The sequence below is a fragment of the Myripristis murdjan genome, chromosome 18, assembly GCF_902150065.1.
Source record: "Myripristis murdjan chromosome 18, fMyrMur1.1, whole genome shotgun sequence".
Taxonomy (NCBI): domain Eukaryota; kingdom Metazoa; phylum Chordata; class Actinopteri; order Holocentriformes; family Holocentridae; genus Myripristis; species Myripristis murdjan.
The window spans coordinates 11,476,526-11,501,394 of record NC_043997.1 but is presented as its reverse complement, the minus strand read 5'-3'; the positions used below and the strand labels follow the sequence as shown (position 1 = coordinate 11,501,394).

The 24,869-nt window shown below is 41.8% G+C and overlaps 1 protein-coding gene across 1 annotated transcript; it reads left to right on the top strand.

Moving 5' to 3' along the window:
- The first annotated feature begins 1,660 nt into the window (after positions 1–1,660).
- kcnj10a (potassium inwardly rectifying channel subfamily J member 10a) lies at positions 1,661–22,283 on the top strand. The gene is made up of 6 exons (XM_030076039.1): positions 1,661–1,980; positions 8,714–9,094; positions 10,104–10,315; positions 12,570–12,701; positions 13,101–13,278; positions 21,868–22,283. Exons 2-6 carry the CDS (start codon positions 8,722–8,724, stop codon positions 22,215–22,217), a joined length of 1,245 nt encoding a protein of 414 aa, XP_029931899.1. The 5' UTR covers positions 1,661–1,980; positions 8,714–8,721; the 3' UTR covers positions 22,218–22,283.
- The last annotated feature ends 2,586 nt before the right edge of the window (positions 22,284–24,869 follow it).

Here is a 24,869-nt window from a genome sequence, read left to right as displayed (position 1 = left end):
ATGTGCGTGTGAAACCGCGCCAGCCAAATATCGCGCAGCGCCGGGCTCTTTGTGCGCGCGTCCCCGCTGCAGATTCATGTGTCTGCCCCCTGCCAGGAGACATACACACACTCTCTCATAAGCATACGGTAAATTTAACTCCGGTCAAAACAAACCCACATTGAGCGACTCTCACCGGCTGCCCTTTTCACTTCCCCTGGATAAAAAAAATTCTGTTAAAATTCCTTTAAACCTGGGCTTTGCAGTTTGTGGCACTGACCATTTTGTCTTATTGCTCACTATAATATTCCTGCAATAAATGGGGTTGAGGGTGAGTATAGTAAAATAATATTTTCATAATTCTCATAATATTCCGTAAAAGGTATGGTGCGTCTGTGGCACTGATTTTATTGGAAGAGAAATAAACGAATAAATAAATTGAAGTTAAGATGAATACACTCATTCAGTCTGATATAATAAAAAAAAAAAAAAAAAATAGTAGCCTAGGCTATAAAAGCAACTAAAAAGGCTACATTTTCTGCATGAAGTTTTGTCTGATTGTTTCAGGTTGAAAAAGTAGATTTAGGTGTAGGAGCTGAACTATTTTTTTTATTTATTTATTTATTTTTTTATCAGGATCTAAAGCAGCTACTTAAAGCAATAGTGGAAGTACCCTAAGAGGTATTCGGTTAGAACAGGTGCAGATTTTCAGGTGAGACATCCCCATGCAGGGAATCCACTTTGAGACTTTTTCTTCTGTTTTTCGTGAGCTCGAAAACCACAAGTAGTTTTTCCCCCCTCACTCAGATGCAACACGTGGACTTAGTGATCCAATAAGTGCTATTTTTCATCTGCTGTGGCATCAAAACAACACCCGGACCTCAAGTTTTGCTGTAACATTTATTTAACCAATGAACATGTGTAATTGCGACAATAAATTACCTTTGCTTTATGCGCACGTCAGAGTTACAAGACATTCCAAGGCGACCCAAGTCCGAGCACAATGGCTTGTTATTTTGTTAAATTATTAGTCCGGGTCATCCTGTGATGGCCATTCACAGCAGGGGCATGTGTACAAGCCTACCAAGTTTCCCTCCTTGCAGGCGGACGTGGCACAAGCTCACAGAGATGCGCCGACACGATCCGTTTATCCATTCACAGCGGCGGCCAACGCAAAACTGCAAGGAGCCAAGTGCACAATAAAGGGCCCTGTTTTTCTTTGATTTGTAAATACCTCCGCTGCAGTGAAATAACTTCCAGGCTTGTATCTTAACCATCAAACATTTACATGAGAAAGTTGACAAAGGCTGCACGGCTGAGGAGGCCTCACAACAAAGAGACCCATTTATAGTGTACAGTCACAGAGAGAGAGAGAGGGAGAGGGAGAGATGGTGGGAGGAGAAGCTGGGAGGAGAGTTGAATTAATGAATTAAAAATGTCGTGAAACAGGGACCGTCTGAAGGCTTTTTGGTTTATAAAGAGAGGCTTCTCGGGCCTTGAAGGAGCAACAACTTCTTTCTTCACTCCCCTCCGGACAAACCCGGATCCCTCACAACTTGACATGCACGATCTGTGGTCATCTGATTACATAATGACCCAGTAAGACCGAGCCGCCGGAACCGGTACCGCCAGTGCCACTCTTGTTGAGGAGTGAGGCGTTGACGGACTCCTGGGAAATCTGGCCATCGCGCCAGCCAGCCTCAAAAGCAGAGCGGTTATATGACTTTGCAGAGTGTTTAAAATTTTTTCCACTTTTTCCCTGTGTTTTGCCAGCAGCGACGAAAACAATGTGACGACGCCGTGAACGTGTGATGCAAAACATGCGCGTGACGGAGCTGTCAACAACTGCGCATCGTTCAAAACCGTGAAGTCTAATTTTTCTTCTTCTTCCTCTTCTTCCAAGTTAGTCTTTTTTCCATGTCTGCTGGACAAATTAAATAGCCTAACTAGACCTTGAAGTTTGAAAGCTGCAGTCAACGTGTGTTACAGGTCAATAAAACGGTAAGGGACAATTTTCAATCAATGCCTCTTGTTTTGACTCAACACTGAATTTTGATTTCAATACTAGAAATCAGTGATTTCCATTGCAGCTCATGGTATGAGTTTGTTGACAGCTGTTGAGGTCAGGCTTTCCAGTAATGAACTTTTTTCTATGTTGATGTCACCGTAAAGAAGCTTACTGTCACTTGTTGCATCTTACTGACAGGTGCATTTTTACCCTCCCTCTTCCCCAATGAAAAATCCCCATAGTAATCCTCTGGGGAGTTGTGTGAGTTTTTGGTGTTTTTTAAAAAAAAAATTTATTTTATTTTATTTTTTTTTAAATTTCCAACTTAATGGTATTACTGCAGAGTTTCAGATAAAATCCTCACTAAGATATTTGCATGTTCTCATCACTTACATAGCTGTTTTTTCCCTTTACAAAAATACACTGAGGGGAAACAATGTTTTGTCATGCATTTAAAGATAGTTCAGAGTTAAATCTGCATCTGTCCGACATAAAAAAGTATTTTCTCAGTTTTCAATAACAGTACAACAAAGGTAAAGCCGCAGCAGTAGAGCAGGGATCTGTACAGTAGCTAAATCTGATATGAACTGTTCGTAAACAATAGTGGGCTGATTGTTGCGCGGTAGTAGTCACAGTGAGTAGAGTTTCCCTTTATGAAAAAAAAATCAGAAAAAAAAATGAAGAACAATGAGGTGTGAAGGTGTTTTGACTCAGTGAAGGCATGGGAAAAAAAAAAGTTTCTGAAACTTTGAGTCATTAACAAACCACATCTGACTGAGAGATCCTCACCAGGGAACCACAACAGAAGAGCAGCTAGATTTACAGCAGCACGGCAAAGAGACGGGCCATTAGCCACTTCCAACTTGGAAGAAGATGGTAAAAGTCACAGCTAAATCACTGCCTATAGTAGCAAACAGCTGCTCTCTGTTGTTTCAGTCAGGTCAGTGTAGTAACTCTTCGGCCACAAATCCTGGGCCGAGGAAGCCGAGGTTGTGGAGAGGGAAGCGTACGACAGATTTTACACAGACAGGTGGACACATACACATTGAGACAAACAACCGATCACCAAGGCTACCAGTACACCTACTTCCTGTCGTTAAAGTAAAGTATGCATACTGCTTGAATCTGCATTTGCACGGTGCACATGTGCAGATTTGCAGGATGCAAATGCAGGTTGCTCTTTGTTACACCTGCATAGCAAACCTTGCCTTGGGATAACTGGACTGCTAGAGGGTTGCGGTGCAGTTGCAGTGTTACAGGCGTTCACCACAATGCGCCCCACTTGTACCTGCAGCATCGCTTAGGTGTCAAAGGACTTGTCTCCCATGCATTGTTACACACAAAAGATAGGTGCTGCTGCTCTCTGACTGGTGCAAAACAACAGTTTGGTACAACAGCATGTCAGGTACAGTAGATCCTCTGGTGGACATACAAGGGTCCCGAGCAAAAAAGGGAAAAGAGCTGATGAATGAATGAATTTCACTGTTATTTAACTCCCTAAGATCAAACACAAAGAGAAAATGCATAAGAATTCATTTATTTTCCTCTCTGTTAGTTTTTTAGCCCACAGTTCAACAGCTTTATAATCCTGTGTAATTCTGCACAAAGTCACAGCTGTAACCAAAATCAGTATCACTTAATCTGGACCATGCTTTATTCCGGCTTACACCTTGCAGGTCCACTCAGTGTCTCCATCATCACAAATGCATGCGGGGTGCTTGAGCTTTGTTCAAAACCACAGAACATTATTTCAAATCCTAGTGGAGATCCAGAGTTTCCAAAGATACCAAACATGTCCTGCTGAGATACAGGGGAATGTGTAAAAAAATGATGCACAAAACGTGTATGTTTTCAATTTGATGTAATTCTGCAGCCATAAAACAATTGCATTTAAGTGTGATGTAGCTTCAATGACTCAGAATATGTATGTGACAATATTGTACAATATTCAGCAACTTAAGGGGAAATTTAGGGGAAAATCAAAATTCAGGAGTATACTGTATTGAGCTTTCTATCAACTTAATTCAGGTATCACTCAGGTATCAACCTAAACCTTAACTGATGCAAAGTTGATAGTAATTTAAAAGTCACCTGATAGTCTAGTGGTAATAAGTTGAGTATATTGGGCGGGTTGATATGATTATCTGCATTGCATATGCATACACACGTTTGTTAATCCAGCAGGTCTTTTGGTTTGCAAATTGCTGAATGTTTTGTGAACACCTTGCAATCCTCAGTTTTGCATATTTTCGCTTCAACTGAGCAATTTCATGTCCCTCTTTAGGATGTGGAAACACTAAAACCTGTGAGCTGTTGAATCGCACAAAAAACTGTGAGATGAACCCCCACATAGAGGGATAGTGTGAATAATACAGTGTATAGAAATCCAGAATAGTGAACTCCAGATGAATGATTTGACAGTGCCGGCCTCACACCTTGCGCCACCAAGGAAGAGTGGAGTAGGCTTTGTGCCTTTTCTCAGAAATGCCTCACTATATAAAGAGACATTTACGTGGAAGAGAGAATAACAGCAGCACATTTGTAAAGTGGATGTGCGCCGCTGCGTTTGAATGGCCTCGGTGGTCTGTGGTTTTAACGTCCCGTATTGATCGAGCAGATGCCTTTTTGGCGCTTGGCCTCTGTTGACGTTTGGACACGTCTTTCAGCTCGGTGCCGAGGCTGCTGTGGCGTGGATGGAGGGTACAGCCATTCAAGCTGCTATTGGTTTTGTATAGGCCTTTTCAGGGTAGTGTACTGGCTGCTGTGAGTGGGGGCTCTTTATAGATGTGGACGCTGGACAGGGGCATTGGGTTTAAGGGATTACTCTCTCCCCTGGAATACTAATGACCATCTTTTGTCACCAATCTGCTTCTTCTACCTTCACTCCACATCCCCCCTTCCTCTCACCCCCTTGCCATTTCTCTCTCTCTCTCTCTCTCATTCTGCCCCGTTTCTTTCCATCTCATTCTTCGTCCCGCTCTCTCATTTTCTTCCCCAGATGCTTAATTCTCTCCCAATTCTCCCCTCAAAAGCAATTCTTCTTTCTCGTCCCTCCCCTCTTCCTCCTCCTCTGCCCCCTCGCTATGTCAAGCACCGCATACTCACACATGATCAAACAGGGTTACACACACACACTTTGACGCTCTCCTCTCCCTCTCTCTCTCTCTCTCTCTCTCTCTCTCTCTTCTCCTGCTCCCTCTTTCACTATCTCTCTCACCCAGTTGTATTTTTCAATGGTGGCTTTTGTCCCTTTCATCTCCTCGAAACAAAGGATTCTTGTGCACACAGGACAGAGGGAAGGAGAGGGACAGAGAGACGGATGGAGAGGAAGAGCTACTAACCTTGAGTGGTGGTGGTCAAACAAGTGGAAAAAGTCAATTTAAGAGGGAGGGAGGCCATCACACGCAATACACTTCCCAAATACTGTTTTGGGCTACTAACATGGATATAACAGCTTAGTACACTGTGCACTCTATTTTCTTACTGATTTTATAGCCTGTAACTGTGGATACTGTCAAATTGTGAACGATAAGACACAGTTTTACTCACTTACAGCAGCAGCAAAAGGAACTGGATTCAGCAGGGAGAGAAGATAAACACATTATAAGTATGCATTATAAGTATTAAAAAACAATAAAAAAAATCAGTAGCTATAAAACAACGAAAGAAAAAATGTGGTGGTGACAATATGAAGAGATTAAACAGACCTATTGGTGGGAAATATGGTGACAGTGTATGGATTAACATCTATAGATTACATTACAGTTACAGTTTACAGTTAACTACAGATGTTGCCAGCAGTTATGATTGCATCCTTAAATACAAAGGACGAAATTACATATTTGTGCTATGTATACATATATCTATATATGTATGCCTAAACAATAATGTAAAAGTTACAAGAAGCTACATCTTGTCTACATAACATGCTGGCTTTGCACAATGAGCCTCCCTTATTGGACAATAAATGGTATTGTATTGTATTCTGTTGTAACTATTGAGAAGGGACTCTGAATCTATATATTCAATACATGAGTGTGTGTGTATTTACTGTATGTGTAGGCAGGAACTCAGCAGGGTTCAGAGTTCAGCTTGGAGATACACACGGCCAATCACGTGTGCCTCCTTGTAACCCCGCCTCCCCGCCCCCCATCCCCTCCACATCTCAGTATTCAAAGCACAGACATCACAACACAGATCTCTATTCATTCACTCAGTGTGAGCTCCGGCACTGAGAGAGAGAGAGAGAGAGAGAGAGAGAGAGAGAGAGAGAGAGAGAGAGAGAGAGGGAGAGCGAGACAGAGTAGGACAGTGACACTGAACTCAGGGTGAATCAGAGAGGGAGAAAGAGAGAGGGAGAGGGGTCAGAAAGGAGAGCGCGTATCAGATCGCCTTAGCTCTCGGGCTTTTGTTTTAGTCGGTTATTTATTTATTTTTTTTTGCTATATTGGGCCCGGAAGGCAGAGGCAGTTTGAGACAAAAGAGCCATTTAGTCTCTTTCTCACACGAGTGAGAGACAAAGAAAGAAAGAAAGAAAGAAAGAAAGAAAGAAAGAAAGAAAGAGTGAGTGGTGTGGAGAAAAAGAAACTGCAGCCCAGATGAGGATAGAAGTTGTGACAATAAGTGTCCATGACACCCAGGAGGGACTGCCACTGACATTGTGAGACCCGTAGACACTTGTAATTTCTCTTCACATCACACCACGTGATTGTGTGATACACTAACTTATTCACTGGACACTTGTGAAGTGCACGGAAGTCATTCAGCATGCATGAGAGAACATTTGTATGTAGTCGTGGGCCAAAAAAAGTTGCAAAGGACGGTTTAGTCAAGTTGGACAGTAAAATGAAAGTTTAGAGAAGGAAGTTTCAACAAACTTTCTATGAATTATTCTGGTGCTATACAACTCACATATCTGGCATCATCTCCTGTTAAGTTAAAGCAAATGCTTTTGAATACTTAAGTCTCTGGTCTGTTTGAATAACTCGTTATGATGGCAAACAATTGAAAGAACTCAGTAGTGCGTATAACATCCCCAGTGATTGACAATTTTTTTTGTCTATGTTGTTCAGTTTCTGAGACATTACTGCCTTTGCTGCTTGGCAACTTTGGTGGCCTGTTGGTGGCACAGGTTTGGACCATGTTTGGTCTTGGAAAGTTCTAATGGCAGTAAGTGACATGGTCACAGCGACAAATAATGAGTTGGTGTTTAGATGAAGGCTGGAGTCACAAAAAGTGAACACCAAGCTGATTAAACTTAGAAAATCTAACCCCCAGCCTTTTTCTAGTTCAACTCAAGAAGATCAGACATGCATTACCATTTTCAGGGGCAACAACTCATCGGGGGTGATGCATGTTCTGAATGCCACCAAGAACAGACAGTAGGCTGCTTTTGCAGATCCACCCAAAAGTAAGAGTTAAGGTTTAGTTACTTCTGAAGGCAACAGACAAAACAGAATATGGAGGATATTCACTTTTTGCAAATTGCTCAGACTTCCAAGGAAGGTTTGGACTATCTTTGGTCTTTCAACCTCTGGTGGAAACTACAATTGGCAGGAAATGACGTCATCACAGCAATGTTATAGGTAGATTTAGGCACATTATGGTTCAGCTGGATTCATTAATACATGAAGTCAATCAGTTTCATTTTACATATATCAGTGTAAAGTTATGAGTAATGAAATTTCACCCACCAGCATCTGCAAATTTGAGCATGAACACTCCTGGCCTTAATAGCCTATTGGTGGCGCTGTAGTGAGCCAGTCAGTTTCATTTTGTGGAAGCCAGATCTCTAAAAGCTACATCGTCTCCTTTAGGTGTTTCAACATTGGGCCAGAAGCTCAAAGAATCACCTATAATGGACATAACCATGAATATAACCATAACCAACTAAATGGAAACCAATCTGTAGTCCCCTCCCTAGTCTTTAATGCTGCGGGGCAACAAGAAATGCAACTGTCAGGACCAGAATGTAGGAATTCACTGTTGAATCTGCTGCAATTTCCCACAAATGGCCAAAGGTACAAATTCAGATGTCTTTTGAGAAAACGGTAAGAATTTTTGGCTGACCACAGCATGTTTCATTGATTTGCAAAGGCTTGGTCTCTTGATTTTTTTTTTTTCATCTGGAATAGGCGGCACTACTGTCTCCTCATTTCAATTCAGTCGCTGTCGGTCAAAACAGACACGTGAATGAACCGACAGAATCACGCTTTTAATGTGAAAGAGCAGCTGTGCCTTCATGCTGAAAGGGGGCTTTAATTTTGACAAGGCCAGCTGCTTCTGGTGAAAGGAGAAGCGGCTTAAATGGACCACCTTGGACAACCACAGCACTGCTTCTGTCCAGCTGAAAAATGTGCTTGGTGTGTCACATGTATAATCTGCTGCTTTTTCTCTCTCTCTTCCTCTTCATCTCCCTCTCCTCTCAAATGTTCCGCTCTGCCATTTCTTTCATTCATGTTCTTAACAAATATTTTCTTTTTTTTCCTTTTGCGCACACATCCCATTCTTTCGCGTTTCTTTCTTGCTGACCTGCTGTTTGTTTGATCGCACCGCCTATGTAACCATATCCACTTATGATTTTTTTCCTTACGCATCTTTCCCTCCTGCCTCTGTCCTTTCCTCCCACCTTCTTCTCATGGCTCCTTTGTCCCCTTCTTTTCCTTTCTTCCTTCAACTCCTACCCTCTTCTTGTCTCACTTCCCTTTTGGTCTCTATTTCCAATAGCTCCAGGCATGACCTCGGCCACCCCGCCTTCCTCAGAAGGCTCCTCCCCTCAGAAGGTGTGCCACTCCCAGACACAGACTGATGTCACCAAGCCCCTGCTGGGGGCCTCAGGTGGGTCCGGGTCAGGAGGAGGAGCCGCAGCCGGAGGGCCTGGTGCTCTGCGAAGGAGGCGACGCGTCCTCTCCAAAGATGGACGAAGCAATGTGCGCCTCGAGCATGTGAGCGGACGTGGGGCGCTCTACCTCCGTGACCTCTGGACGACCTTCTTGGACATGCAGTGGCGCTACAAGCTCTTTCTGTTTTCGGCCACCTTTGCTGGGACGTGGTTCCTGTTTGGGGTGCTTTGGTACCTGGTGGCACTGGTGCATGGAGATCTACTGGGTGAGCAGGGGGGACGGGTGAAGGTTGACAGAGATTTAAAGTAGTAATGGACTAATACCTGTGCACCTATGTACCTTCTCCACACATTTCTGGCAAAGCCCCCTCACTCTTCTTATCCTCTTGAGTGATAATGCCTGTAAATGACTCAAACAATATATTTATATTTTGCAAATGACACAGCTACTATACGGTACTGAAAAAAGCAGACTAAAAAAAAAATAGACAGAAAGACTAAAAAGACAGAAATAATGGGATGGGTCAAAGCAGCAGACTGAAGACCTCAAACACATCAAGGTATGCCTACCTCATAGAAAAATTTGGCCATCCTTACCCAAGCCTTAACCTCACCAACCCCTTGCTTAACCTCAACCATCTTTGATCTAAGCCTAAACTTAAACATCTCCAAGCAAATGTTGAAATTTAAGCATTTCTAGCCACTTCTTGTGGAGAATGAGGTGAGCGTTCCTTGAGGTCTCTATCAACCTCTTGCCGATAGAATGGTCATGTGCTATAAAGGGCAGTAAAAATGTCACTTAAAATCAATGATCTGGGATGCTGAGCAGGTAATAGGATTTATTCAGAACTACTTATTGAGCCACAAGCAGGCTATGTCTGCAAAAAGATTATTTGTGAGGAAAGTAAAAAAAAAAAAAAACACTTTCTGTGATTGAGCAAGAGATGAAGAACAAGATATAGGACAGAGTTTCATTGTAGAAATCAGCTGTTGAATGAGACCTGGCAGAAGAACCAGTGAAGGGACAAAGCGTGTCACGGTAATTTGATCAAACTTTCCGGACCATAACCTTTACACCCATAGACATTTCCCATGCCATCGTAATTTCCAGTTTGGCAGGACGTCAAATCAGATCCTTTTATCCTAATATGCTCTCAATGATATGATTATGCTTAAATTCTTCCTCCGCTTTATTCTCCCCCCCTTTCCTACATTTTCCCTTGACCTCATTTTCTGTCTGTCGTCTCTTTGCCCCCACTACCTCACCTTCTCCAGAGTTTGACCCCCCCTCCAACCATACACCCTGTGTGATGGAGGTCAAGACCCTGACTGGAGCCTTCCTCTTCTCTCTGGAGTCTCAGACCACAATTGGCTACGGGTTCCGCTGCATCACAGAGGAGTGTCCAGTTGCCATCGTCCTCCTCATCCTTCAGCTGGTCATCACCATGGTGATGGAGATCTTCATCACCGGGACCTTCCTTGCAAAGGTAAAAAGAGGCAGTGTTTAAACAAAATTTAATCAGACAGAATTATAATTTGTTTGCAATAAATGTTGGGAGGATCATGTGGAATGTGATACTTTTTGCAGACATCTCTATGATAGGATAAATAAAGGTACGACTGTCACTTACTTAGCTGGTGAAAACAGCAAATTTGGCTTTGAGTGCTTTTATGTACAGTGGAGGAAATAATTATTTGATCCCCCACTGATTTTGTAAGTTTGCCCACTGACAAAAAAATGAACACACTATAATTTTAATGGTAGGTTTATTTTAACAGTGAAAGACAGAATATCAAAAAGAAAATCCAGAAAATCACATTATATAAAAAAAATAAACTGATCTGCATTTCACTGAGTGAAATAAGTATTTGATCCCCCAGCAAAACATGACTTAGTACTTGGTGGCAAAACCCTTGTTGGCAAGCACAGAGGTCAGACGTTTCTTGTAGTTCATTACCAGGTTTGCGCACATATCAGGAGGAATTTTGGTCCACTCCTCTTTGCAGATCATCTCCAAATCCTTAAGGTTTTGAGGCTGTCGCTTGGCAACTCGAAGCTTCAGCTCCCTCCACAAATTTTTTATGGGATTAAGGTCCGGAGACTGGCTGGGCCACTCTATGACCTTAATGTGCTTCTTCTGGAGCCACTCCTTTGTTGCCTTGGCCGTATGTTTTGGGTCATTGTCATGCTGAAAGGCCCATCCACGACCCATTTTCAGTGCTCTGGCAGAGGGAAGGAGGTTGTCATTCAGGATTTTACGGTACATGGCCCCGTCCATCTTCCCGTCGATGCGGTGAAGTCGTCCTGTCCCCTTGGCAGAGAAACACGCCCAAAGCATAATGTTTCCACCTCCATGCTTGACAGTGGGGATGGTGTTCTTGGGGTCATAATCAGCATTTCTCTTCCTCCAAACACGGCGAGTCGAGTTGATGCCAAAGAGCTCAATTTTGGCCTCATCTGACCACAGCACCTTCTCCCAAGCACTCTCTGAATCATTCAGGTGTTCATTGGCAAACTTGAGACGGGCCTGAACATGTGCCTTCTTGAGCAGGGGAACTTTGCGGTCACTGCAGGATTTTAGTCCATTACGGCGTAGTGCGTTTCCAATGGTTTTTTTGGTAACTGTGGTCCCAGCTGCCTTGAGATCATTAACCAGCTCCCCCCGTGTAGTTGTAGGCTGATCTCTCACCTTTCTCAAGATCATTGATACCCCACGAGGTGAGATCTTGCGTGGAGCCCCAGAATGAGGCCGATTGATGGTAATTTTGTGTTTTTTCGATTTTCGAACAATAGCACCAACAGTTGTCTCCTTCTCAAGCAGCTTCTTGCTGATGGTCTTGTAGCCCATTCCGGCCTTGTGCAAGTCTACAATCTTGTCCCTGATATCCTTAGACAGCTCTTTGGTCTTGCCCATGGTGGAGAGGTTGGAGTCTGATTGATTGTGAACAGGTGTCAGGTGACAAGGTAAGACAGGTGTCTTTATTCAGGTAACGAGTTGAGATGAGGAGTATCTAACCGGTCTGTGGGAGCCACAATTCTTAATGGTTGGTAGCGGATCAAGTACTTATTTCACTCAATGAAATGCAAATCAATTTATATCTTTTATATAATGTGATTTTCTGGATTTTCTTTTTGATATTCTATCTTTCACTGTTAAAATAAACCTACCATTAAAATTATAGTGTGTTCATTTCTTTGTCAGTGGGCAAACTTACAAAATCAGCAGGGGATCAAATAATTATTTCCTCCACTGTAGATGTAGAAATTATGCATTGACATGAATCTTGTTTGTAGCTTTACACTGTAGTCATTTACATAGACTAAAATGCCATTCCTTTAAATAACTCAGCTCTGGACCTCTTTTGAGAACCAGTTTAAGACTGAAAGCTGCTCTTAGTCCAGTAACTTACCAAAGGCCGTTATATAGACAAATCTGTTTTTTAAAGAATGACCATCTGATAAGAAACTGTGCTCACACTCTCATATCTTCTAGCAATTTCACAGTTCTGTTTCCTTCTTCTCATATCTCCTCAGGACATAAACTTTATCTCATCTCAGGTCAGGTTATCATACACAGGGTACTAGGAAGTCAGCAACTTGTGTAGTGTTTACAGCAGGTAGTACCAGGAATCGTGATATTTTAACATGTGTCAGAGGTTCACCTGCTTGCACACACACACACAAACACACACACACACAGTGCACAGTTCAGTGAAATCTATTCTTTCTCTTTCGTGTAGGTTGCACGTCCCAAGAAGAGAGGTGAGACAGTGAAGTTTAGTCAGCATGCTGTGGTGTCCAATCACGAAGGGCGACTCTGTCTCATGATCCGAGTGGCCAACATGCGCAAAAGCCTCCTGCTAGGATGTCAGGTGTGCAGACAGTGTGTGTGTATTGGGAATGGGGGCTTGGCTCGAATGAGAAAGTGTCCTCTTGATAGTTTGTATACTGTTGAATACATTATAATGCCCATTAATGGAGTATAATCCAATTTCTTTGAATGTTTGAATGTCTCCCTTGTGGGAACTGTAGGATCTGTTTACACTTCAAGAATCCAGTAAGCTCAGTAGTAGGCATAAAGGTCAGTCACTTCCAGAGAAGGAACTGAGTCATTTTCAAACTGCGATTCAAAATCAGACCTGAAACTTCTGACTTCAAGTATATAAAGCTGATTCTGAATATTACTACAGGGACTAAACCTGGGGCCTTCTGGCAACAGGATGCCCTGTCTAATCTTTTCATTACATTTACTGACTCCGTCTTGGCTCCAGGTTACGGGGAAGTTGCTTCAGACGTCACTGACAAAGGAGGGTGAGACGGTACGACTGGACCAGAGGAATGTGCCGTTCCAGGTTGACACGTCCAGTGACAGCCCCTTCCTCATCATCCCCCTCACCTTCTACCACATTATTGACGACAGTAGCCCTCTCAGAGCCTGGGCCGCCAAAGGTGACACACAAGTCCAATTTTGTAGGGTTATTTTGCAATAATACAATAATGACCAGCTTGCTGTACAGTATCCCTCTTATTACATAGCTATTTACAAAACACATTAGTCACTCTACACATCGTATTGATTTGAAATGATTTCATTACAAGCTAAGGTAATTTACAAGTTTCTACAAAAAAGAATAGTTCAGAAGGCCTTTCTACCGCAATGCTTTAGGCTAACTTGATTAGAAATCATCAAAATTGACAACCTGAATATAGGGTGATGTGATTAGATGTGAACAGCCATCCATTATTCAGCAAAAAGACTTTGGAATGCATCCATTGGCCAATCAGAACGTAGGAATCAAGGGAACCATGAAATAAAATGCTGTTAACAATATTAGCGATTTTCCATTATCATGAGATTCTATAATATATCAAATATGGGAATGAAAGACCTTCTTTCAATAGTGGATGCTGGAGACTGCTACTCCAGCTCTTTTGAGGCATTTGACACAGTTGATCATGCGATTCTAATAAACTGCTATAAGAACTGCACATACCATAAGTATGTACTGCATAATTTAGAACCAAGTCAGCTCAGTTTCTGCCTCTAATATCAATATGATGTGTCTGCAGTACCAGACGCTGTTGTTTGAGGACTGCAGTCCTAGGACCCAAGTATTTAGCGTCAGTAACAATTTGGTTAGGTTTAGGCAACAAACTCACTCGGTTAAGGTTAGGAAAAGGTTAGGTTTAGGCACCAAAACCAGAAAATGCCACCGTCTCGGTCAGGTGCAAAATGCTTTGCTTCATGTGCTTTGCGTAAAAAGTGAGACAGTCCAACGATTACAGTCCTAGAAATGTGGTCTCAGCTTCAGGTGCTGCACGTGCTACTTTTTAACTTCTCTGTTAGAGCAGACAATTCTTCATCTTCTACAGCAGTCTGTGGGATACCTCAGGGCTCACCCCTTGGCCCCATCCATTTCCTCTTCTTCATAGTTCACTTGGGAACAGCATTTATAAACCCACTGAATGCTCTTTCCTGAGATTCCCAAATTTTAAGTCATAAAAGCCATAAAAACCTTGTTGTAGCGAACTGGAATTAATTCCGGCCCAGGCTCTTTGCTGCATGCCGTCATCCTCTGTCTGTCTGTCTGTCTCTCTCTCTCTCTCTCTCTCTCTCTCTCTCTCTCTCTCTCTCAGTCTCTTTCTGTTTCATTATACGTCTCTCCCCTGTATTTCCTCTTTCCACTTTACCTATCAAATAAAGCAAGAATGTATCTGCAGACCACTTTTAGTGCCACCCCCCATTAAAAAAAAGTTGATGAGCAATAGATGAAACTAATAAATCTATTGATCACTCACACCACAAATGTAGGACGTATGCATGTACCTATAATAAGCCAGGCACATGTACAGAAACTTTTAGAGTATCTTACTATAATCTGGCAGTAAAAATTTAATGACTAAATAAACAAATAAGTGAATTATAGGCGAACTAACAGCCATGTAATAAGTGGAACACAGACCTAACTAATTTTGAACTACAGATAATAACATAAACGTTTCCGTATTACAACATATATCTGGCACATAGGTCAGGTGACAAGTGTCTTGCCTTGCCTACTACCAAGTACTCATACCAAGGTACTTGGTATGAGTACTTTGTATGAGTTGATGGCGAATTGTAAACCCGCGATGCAACAAGCACACAAACTGACACATCTGCAGCTGTACAAAAAAGCAAATATCAAATATCATGCCATTTTTATTCTCCAAAAATGTAGAGTCAGGTCAAAAAAAGATGACATATTTACTCCTGACTGGCCCAGAGGACGACTGCAATGATAGAGGGAGACAACATCTTTACTGTGGCCTTGTAGTTATTATTAAGTTAGTGTTACTAAGCATGGCATTTTGCATCAGTAGCAACCATATTAAGTTCAACCTAAACTTTATTATCCCCAATGGAAAATTTCATACAGATGCAATATGTATATCACTAAAATATATAATAAAGTAAATCCTTATTTGCTTTAATACCACAAATCATGTATTTATAGTAAGTGTAATTTATCTCTTACTTTGGAATAAAAGTCTTCACAGTTGTGTATGACTGTATGTACAGATGTATGTGTATGTAGGTGTGTGGGTATTTACAGTCATGTGCTGCATGCTTGGCTGCCTCTGGTCGTCCAGAGTTGGGCTGTGTTGGCACCGGAGAAGAGGGTTTCTCTGGCTGGAATGTGTGTGAGAGAGATTGCCAGAGACATCCCTCATTAGAGCACAATGCTGTACAGTCCGGGGTGCTGACACGAAGCCTGCACAGATCCCGTTACAGCCGCGCAGACCTCTCAGCGCTGGGTGGAAGCACAGGGATCAGCATTGACCGATACTGATCGCTACTCCATTTCCACCCATTTACTGTAGGCTGTTTCTTTCATTTCTTCTCTTGGCTCGGGCTGACTCCATTCGATTTTCTCTTCTGTCGGAATCTATTTGATCCTTTTTTCCCCGTTTCTTTCCCTATCCATCTTATCCAATCACTTATTCTCCTCATCTCTTCCCATCAGCAGTCCTCTGCCACATTCTCCAACTCCAACTCCTGTTGTTGTCATTCATCTCATCTCCATTTTTCTGTACAGTATCATTATCCCCTCCTCCATCCCATGCTTTCTATTTCTCTCTTTACAATAAGCCTCTGTAATTAATCTAGAATTTCCTGTCCTAATTGACTGTGGCTACATTGTAAGAGATTACATTATAGTACACCTGATAGTACCCATACTACTCTAATAGTACTTGTGCTTTAAATGATTATTTTAACAAAATTCCCAGTATAATGATGCCAGGTCACTAATTGCACTCTATCTGGGTTGTTTCCTGTTGTAAATATGTGAAATGACAGATTATTATCAAAATGATGGTATAATAATTAACCTGTGATAAACATGGCGTAATGCAAATATCTCGAGTATCTTATCAGATCATGTAACAACTTCCTGTTATACAGCTCCTCCATTCACCAGGACTACAGTATGAGCTACAGCCTGCATAGTGACACTGTGCACACTTCCATTTATAGGCATGCACTTTAACCCAAACCAAAAAACAAAAAAACCCTTTCATGTGGTGAACAGCATGCACAGTGCAAGCATCTTGAAGGCAACTTGAGAGTGCATACTAGGTCAGAGCTGAGCCATTCTCCATCTTGATGTTATACCCAAAAACATAATATCTGTCACTTGGAATCACACCTCTATCTCTGTTAGTTTTATAGTTATGACCACAAAGCGAAACTTTCACATGAAATAAATCCCAGATATGGATCAGCACGCAAGCCTGTTGTTTGTTAGCATAAAGCTCTTCATCAAATCGCATGGAAACCTGCATATGAATATTTTAGATTTCTTGCTGACAGACAGACTAACTACAAGGGTGACATAACCTCTTAAAATCTTTAGCATTCATCTTGGATTAGCCTTTGACAAAGCAAGTGTCTACCACATGCTGTATGAACGGTATGACTGGGGGCTCCGTCAGGGACATTAAATACCAGCTTACAGTGCAACAGCGTGTGAATCTTCTCAGCACAATGTGACTGAGGAGCACTGAGTCAGGAGATGGAGGACACTGTGGAGAAAGTCTATAGGAGCGCCCTCATGACTATCCGAACCAGTGAGCTGAAACGTTAGCACATACCTCCAAACCATGATGTCATACGTACCACTCACAGTGTGTATTTTGCGGTTTGTGTGCGCGTTTGCATATGATGGTGGACTTTCACGTCTTGGACTGTGAGAGGAAACCACCACAAAAACATGGAAACTTAAAAACTAAACTAAATCTACTGCAAATTAACTGTAGGCTTTTAATTTGTGAATGGCGCATTTAAGGCTGACGGGGAAACTGTTGTGGCCTACCATGAAACATCTAATAGTGTGTATTTGTTTGATTACCTTAGTATTAGACAACGAGAGACTCCATTAATAGAAATTTTATATTACGTTTACGTTACATTTGTTAGCTACAGACATTGTGACTGTGTGCCATCTTTTTGCTTTATTTTTTTCCCACTTGCACTCTGGGACACTCACGTTATGGACCATGGGGCTGAAAACTGTTGAATTTGAGTGCTGGTGCCTGCATTATTTGCATGTAGCAGACCTGAAAGTTCAGACTCCCTCACAGACTCCTTCTCAACAGTAAGGACTTTTAGAACTTCACTATTAATTTTTAATTTATATTTACTGAAGTCTTAAAAACATCTTAAAAAGTATTGAATTTGACTTTAAAAAATGCTGCAAGAGCCCTGAAAGGCCCAGAGCTGATATTCAAACTCAGGAGTGAATGTGCAAAATGATATTCTGAGAACAGTTGTTGCCTCATTTGTCGGGGGCCGATGCAAAGCATTGAAATATTTCGTTCCTTTTTTTTTTTTTTTTTTTTTTTTTTTTTTAAATGTTTCTGTTATGCAACCTAATTAGCATTTTCTGGCTTGGAATGACTAGTCTTTAAAACAATGTTATGTACACAAAAAAGAGAAGAGGATCCTTAGACGATCTCCTCTGTAGCAACAGTTGTCTTTATTATGTCATCATGAAAATATAATAATAATAATAAAAAATGCACTTTCATAATGCAGACACCTGCTTCACAGTCAAAATGCTCCTGTCAGGGCCCCTGACCAAGGCACTGGAAATGGTCATGGTCCTCGGGCGCTGCATGCATATCTATAGATGAGGAGAGAGAGAGAGAGAGAGAGAGAGAGAGAGAGAGTTCCTCTACTGTTCAACTTCATTGTTATGTAATGTTATGAAAGACAATACCAAAGCAGGGAAAAAAATGGACTCTTCCAGAAGTTCCTGCACAATGCCACTACAGAGTTGCAACTGGAGCCTCTTGCACCATCAAAGAAGAAGTGCAACCCATCCACCAAGTTTCTCTCAGTGTGTAAAAGCAGTTACGAAACCTGGTGTTTTGGCCCCGGTGCGAGCGGTACTGGGTCTGGGTTAGGGTAAGGGCTGTTTGGACAGATGACCGAGTCTGCATTCTGAGTGAGGCCTGTTGATGCAGGTGTGTGCTTGTTTGAGTGCATATGCCTTCTAGCGTGTCCTTTGTGTAATGTGGGTTGTGTGTTGACGAATCGTAAGTATAGTATTGATACATATTTAACACACCGCCCATCCCTCATTGCAGTGCTTACACCATGCAGCGCTGTGTGGGTTTACAGTTTCAGGAGTGAGCACTGTGTTTGTGTGTATGTGCATGTGTGTGTTGTTGTAGAGATCCGGTCAAGTGTGTGCTTTTTTTTTTTTTTTTAGGCAAGTCTGAAAGTGGGGAGTTTTTATGTTTTGGAAATTTCACTGTGTGTCTGTGTGTGTTTATGTCTTTCTTTAGCCACCCACATGAGCGTCATTGACTGACTAATTAAATCTTCGCTCAGGGTTGGGATGTTTTAAGTCGGTCGATGACCTCAAAAATTCATAACAATAATACGCTATATGCTGTTCAACAAATAAAATAAATAAAATAAAAAAAGAGCAGTATAGCTGTTATAGTTGGATACCATGGAAATGTTTCCATCCCAAGTAGTATGTTTTGCAGCAACAGAAGGTGTGAAAAGGAGGGGGAAGTCTGCAATATTGCGATGCACCAGCTTTGTATTCATTTGTCAACTGTTTTGTTGCAGTGCACGCAAACCATAAGGTTACCCCCGCAGATTTCTCGCTAGACATTACACCAGAAGTGGGAAGGCAAAAGAGCGAGACAGTGGTGTACCTATTGCCCACTGTGGATAGAGCTGCTGACTTCACTGTTACAATAAGCCCCTACTATTTCATATCCGTGGTTCCTTGTTAGTTAACACCAAAATTCAGCTCCGATACAGTGCGAACCACAGCATAAATAACTAGAAAATATGCTCAGTGGAGTGCAGACTTCCACCAAAGAGGCAGATCTGGGTTTTGCCCACGCCCAACAGTGCGGTACGTCTTCGCTCAGTTAGCTGGTTAGATCTGATATGCTAAAATTAAAATTAGTTTCAGCACCTACACTGGTTGTGTTATATCTGCAGTACGTTGCAGACCAGTGGTGGGTGACCAAGTGTCATAGTGAGCAGAGAGTCTGCAGGTTTTCATTCCAACCAAAAACTACACCAGGTGATTTCACTGATCAGTTCCTCCTCTCTGTGTGAAACTGAGGTAATCATTGAAATCACCTGGTGGAGTTTATGGTCGGGATGAAAACCCACAAACTCTCGGCCCACTGTACCACATGGTTCCTGACCCCTGAACTAGACGGATGTGAGGCGAATGGTACACTCAGCAGTGCAGCCATTCACCTCCATTCATTTCATTTTATATAATGAAAACCGCGGTGATTAAGTGCATTCCAAGTCTTTCAATAAGGGCTTCGAAATTACGAAAGTGTGACCTGTATGTCATTTCATTCAATACTACTGAAATAGTATTTTTGTGCTGAGTTTTAACATTGGTGCTTCTGTGTCTAATCCCCGCATGATGTCAGTTAACCAAACATGCCACAGAGTTGAATGAAGCAAACTGCATCACGGTCATAGTAATGTTTATGTTTGTCCTTGTTGCATCTTTTGACCAATTGGTGCTAAAATTTAATCAAGTCTTCCTTGCCTCAGGACCAACCTTTCTCCAAAGTTTGACTTAAATCCATTCAGAACTTTTTGAGATATCTTTCTCACAATCAGACAGACATGACAATTACACAACCTCTGCCGCCACCTTGATAGGGGTAATTAGCTCATTAGCTCATGCATTAGATCTCAGGTTATAATTCAGGATTTCCCACGTCCTTTTAGGAAAAATAAAACAGCCTTCTGTGCGTTTTTTCAACCCTGACTTAACAAAGATGCCCACGTAATGACACTGGTGTATGCTGTCCACAGAAGCTTCATAAGACTCTTGAAAAGACTTTAATTTATGATTTTCAGCATGGTTTGTTGGAAGCATGGAATGCATGCGCATTGGTAATAACATACACTCCTGATCAAAATCTTAAGAATTTACATTTTGCACTGTTGGATCTTAAAAAGGTAGTTAAAAAGTAGAGCTTCAAAATGCAAAAAGAAGAAATGGGAGTGAGCGAAAAAAAAATTTGAGTAAGCAATTTATTGCAAACAACCATTAAACTGAAATAGGCTGTTCATCAGCTGATTGAAAAGTTTAAGACCACAGCCTTCAAAAGCCCAAATCTTGGCAAAAATGTGGATTCAGTGTCATTTTCTGTCAGGTATCCACACTGTCATGACCTCCTGATGGCAAAGGCAAAAAACCTTTCTGTCTTTGAATGCGGTCTGATTGTTGAGCTGCATAAGCAAGGCCCAACAACAAGGCCCTCACAGCGTGCCATTGCTGCTGAGGTTGGACGCAGTAAGACAGTCATTTTAAACTTCTTAAAAGATCCTGAGGGTTATGGAGCAAAAAAGTGGTAGACCCAAAAAAATTTCACCGGCCCTGAGCTGGAGGATCCAATTGGCTGTCTGTCAAGACACAGGATGATCCTCGGTCCAAATTAAGCTTGTCACTGGTGCCAACTGCAGTCCCGTAACCATCAGACGGCATCTGCGAGAGAAGGGTTTTAAGAACAAAAAACGTCTTCAAAGGCCTCGTCTCCTTCGATGGCACAAAATTGCCCGTTAGGAGTTTGCACGAGAGCACCAAACATGGGACATTGAAAGGTGGAAGAAAGTTTTATTCTCTGATGAGAAAAAATTTAACCTTCACGGTCCTGATGGCTTCCAACGTCAAACGGCAGCTGGCTATGTGGAGATGTTGCAGGGGGCATCCCTCATGACTGAAGGCCATCGTCTGTGTGGTTATAACTGGGTTTTTCAACAGGACAAAGCTGCAGTTCACAAAACCCGCCTGACAAAGGACTTCTTCCAGAGAAATAACATCACTTTTTTGAACCATCCTGCGTGTTCCCCTGATCTAAATCCAGCTGAGAACATTTGGGGTTGGATGGCAAGGGAAGTTTACAAAATGGACACCAGTTCCAGACAGTAGATGCCCTCCGTGAAGCCATCTTCACCACTTGGAGCAACATTCCCACTAGCCTCCTGGAAACACTAGCATCAAGCATGCCGAAACGAATTTTTGAGGTGATTAACAAGAAAGCTTTTTTGCCTTTGCCATCAGGAGGTCATGACAGTGTGGATACCTGACAGAAAATGACACTGAATCCACATTTTTGCCAAGATTTGGGCTTTTAAAGGCAGTGGTCTTAAACTTTTGATCAGCTGATGAACAGCCTATTTCAGTTTAATGCTTGTTTGCAATAAATTGCTTACTCAATTTTTTTTTGTCTCACTCCCATTTCTTCTTTTTGCATTTTGAAGCTCTACTTAGAACCTTTTTAAGATCCAACAGTGCAAAATGTAAATTCTTGCAATTTCTCAACTGGTCTTAAGATTTTGATGTATGTTCCCAGGGCCCTGTTCTCCCAACCGTAAACTTGATGACAAAAATAATGCACTGCAACACGTTTTTTCTTTTGAAAATGTGTCATTTCTGTCAAGCGACCATGACCAAGACTTTTTAATAGTGTGGCCTTGTTTGTGCCCTCCAGGTGGCGGCTGGACAGACCCTGAGCTAGCTGACTTTGAACTGCTGGTGATCATGAGCGCCACGGTGGAGCCGACCTCCGCCACCTGCCAGGTCCGAACCTCCTATCTTCCAGACGAGATCCTCTGGGGCTACGAGTTCCCGCCTGTCGTGTCCCTGTCCCCCTCAGGAAAATACGTGGCCGACTTTGCCTTCTTCGACAAGGTGGCCAAAACCAAAACCCCGCCCCTTTTCAAGCAGGCATCTCCAGAGAAGATGCTGTTGGAGGAGAGCTACAGGGGCGAGCAGAGGGGGCGGGACAGGGGGCGAGTGAGAGATAGCAGCCCGCTGAGTGTGCGCATTAGCAACGTGTGAGGAGAGGGAGAGAGAGAGAGAGAAGCAGAGTCGATGTAATGAAAGTAAGATGAGGGAACAAAAAAACTAATAGAAACAGAAACAAGCTGCTCAACTTAAAATGTCACCCACACATACAAATATCACCTGCCCACACACATCTGCATCGAGGATATAATGGTTGGAAATGAAACATATGTCGCCTCCACTCCATAATCACTGACTCACACACACACACGCACACGCACACATTTCAAACACCCACTCCCAACCAAACATCTAGTGTGTAGAGAGCACGTACAGGAATCTCTGACCAACTTAAAAAGGGAATAAATGACACACCTGTCCTGAACACATGTACAGGGCAATGGAAAGTCCTCCATGGGGGGGCTTTTTTTAAAAAACTTTTTTCATGAAAGGACTGGATTTACTGTAACTGTGGTATAGCTAAAGTTGTAATCACTGAATCATGGTACTGTTTCTCTTTTTTTATCTTTTTTTTTTAAACAAAACCCTAAAATGGGTGATGAAAATACTGGAACCCTGCTTTTTTTCCATGAAGGATCTCAAAGGAATGCATCATATTGTATGTACCAGTACTAGTTTCTAACAATGTCACTACTTATTGCACCAGAGTATATTTTGTGAGTCCCTTCTGCCTTTTTGATATGAATGTCTTCACTTGAACGCCTGTTTTATGTACTGAGGTTAAATGTTTAGTAATGATACTAAAAGCACTTTAACTTGATGAAAAAGTGGTACTTCACACGAGGAGAATAACTGAACTAACTTTAATACTTCATGCACTGTATCAAATGATTAAACCTTGTGAGCGCGTGTAGGCGTGCGACTTTGACGAGTGTGTTTATACTGTGTGTTTGAAGTGTCAGCTTTCATGTATGTGTGTTTTAACATGTGCATGTTCCTTTGTACATTATGTATGAAAACGTTTTCAACTACTTCTATTTCCCCCCCAAAAAACCCTTTTCATTCTCCTTTCTTCCCTGTTATTTGATAAACCAACACTATAGTTTCGATATGTCACCATAATAGTAATAGCTATGTATTTACCTTAAACTACACCCATCTTTTTTTTTTACTGCTGTCATACAAAGGATATGGAAACCACTGTGGTTTGTATTCTTCCAGTAATCTACTGCCTTTAGGTCTCAGCAGTCAGATTTAGGTTCAAAATGAAGTTTTCCTCCAAAACAAGAAACCTGCCGTTTGCAAAAAAGTGACGCCTCCTCTCACAAACAGCAAAATCAAATCAAGTTAGGGCGCTTGTTTTAGGATTGCGGCTAATTCAATTCAGTTGGTTTACATACATAACATCTTTTCAGAGCGGGTCATCTGGCGGTTTGAAAAGCTGAATGATGAACTTGAGGCAGTGTGTGCTTTCTAAAACGAGAAAGTGAACATGTGAATGAATTTCTCAAAACCTCTTTATATACTAACACAGTTCAAGTTTTTTATCTTTATTTAAATAGAACCAATTAAAGGAATACTCCACCGTTTTGGACAAAACGCCCTTTTTTTCTGACTTACCCAGACTGAGCGAAGATGTTAAATACCATTTTCACCTCTGTACGTCCAGTGGTTCAGTTCCTATGGACACCATTTTGGTTTTGCTTAGCATAAAGACTTGAAGTCAATGGGAGTCATTGTGTCAAGCATCTTGTCTCAGTCTGAGTAAGTTGGAAAAAGGGTATTTTGCCCAAAATGCCGGAGTATTCCTTTAAACTGTCCTAAAAAGTGGCATCCATTGATTAATTTAATAATGTTCAGTACCTAAAGTTCACCACTCAGTATTTCAAATATATTGCTTCCAGTCTTGGTTGGTATGTCAGCCACAGTGTTCAGTTAACTTTTTTTAATCCACAAGCAGCATTTTGTGGTTTCGTTCTTATTGTGAGAGTAGGTGTCACTCTTCAAATGCTCTCGTTTTGGAATAAAACTCTTTGGATGAAAACCCCGTGTAGCACTGCTGTTCTAGCCGAGCCCAGACAGATCTGTATTCAAAGTAACTGAAAAATATTTCAGTTCGCTCCATGTCTGGCGAGAGGTTGTGATTTATTTTTACTGTATGTGTTGTCAAATGTGACTCATGCATAATCCTGGACACGCATTGGTCTAACTGCTACTGTACCTTGAAAGTGCCTCTTTTAATAAATGTATGGTTTACAACATGTTTGTATGATGTGGAAGAAACAAATGTCCTTCTGATTTTTATCCTTGTCGTCTCCAAGAGCGAAATTCTGATGTGAAATACATAATATGGAGTTGTTACACTTTGTTTGGAGCATCTATTGTACCATACTGACTTAGCTTCTTATCTTCCTGTCCACTGTAAATACTCAGTACACTGTAAGTACTATTGGCTGACATTTAGGTTATAGGGTTTGGTTCATACAAAGTGGATATTAAGCCAAATGAAGTGATATTGTAATTTAATTTAAAATTCAGATGTAACACGTACAATAATGTTGATGTGAACTCTCTGAAAGTAACACTAATGAGGGGCAAAACAGGTGAGAAAAAAAAATTTGATTTCCTGCACAAACAACTGACTCAAAGCTACAGCTGCAGCCATTAATTGTGAGCATCTTGTTCTCCAAACCCGACATGATCATGATGTGCGCCTACATTAACACTCATGCATGTAGACACACA

Bases quoted from the DNA above. Each gene is read 5' to 3' on its own strand.
- kcnj10a (XM_030076039.1), top strand. From the start codon at position 8,722: ATGACCTCGGCCACCCCGCCTTCCTCAGAAGGCTCCTCCCCTCAGAAG. The intron at 9,095-10,103 runs GTGAGCAGGGGG...CACCTTCTCCAG, and splicing joins GGTGCATGGAGATCTACTGG to AGTTTGACCCCCCCTCCAAC. The intron at 10,316-12,569 runs GTAAAAAGAGGC...TCTTTCGTGTAG, and splicing joins CCGGGACCTTCCTTGCAAAG to GTTGCACGTCCCAAGAAGAG.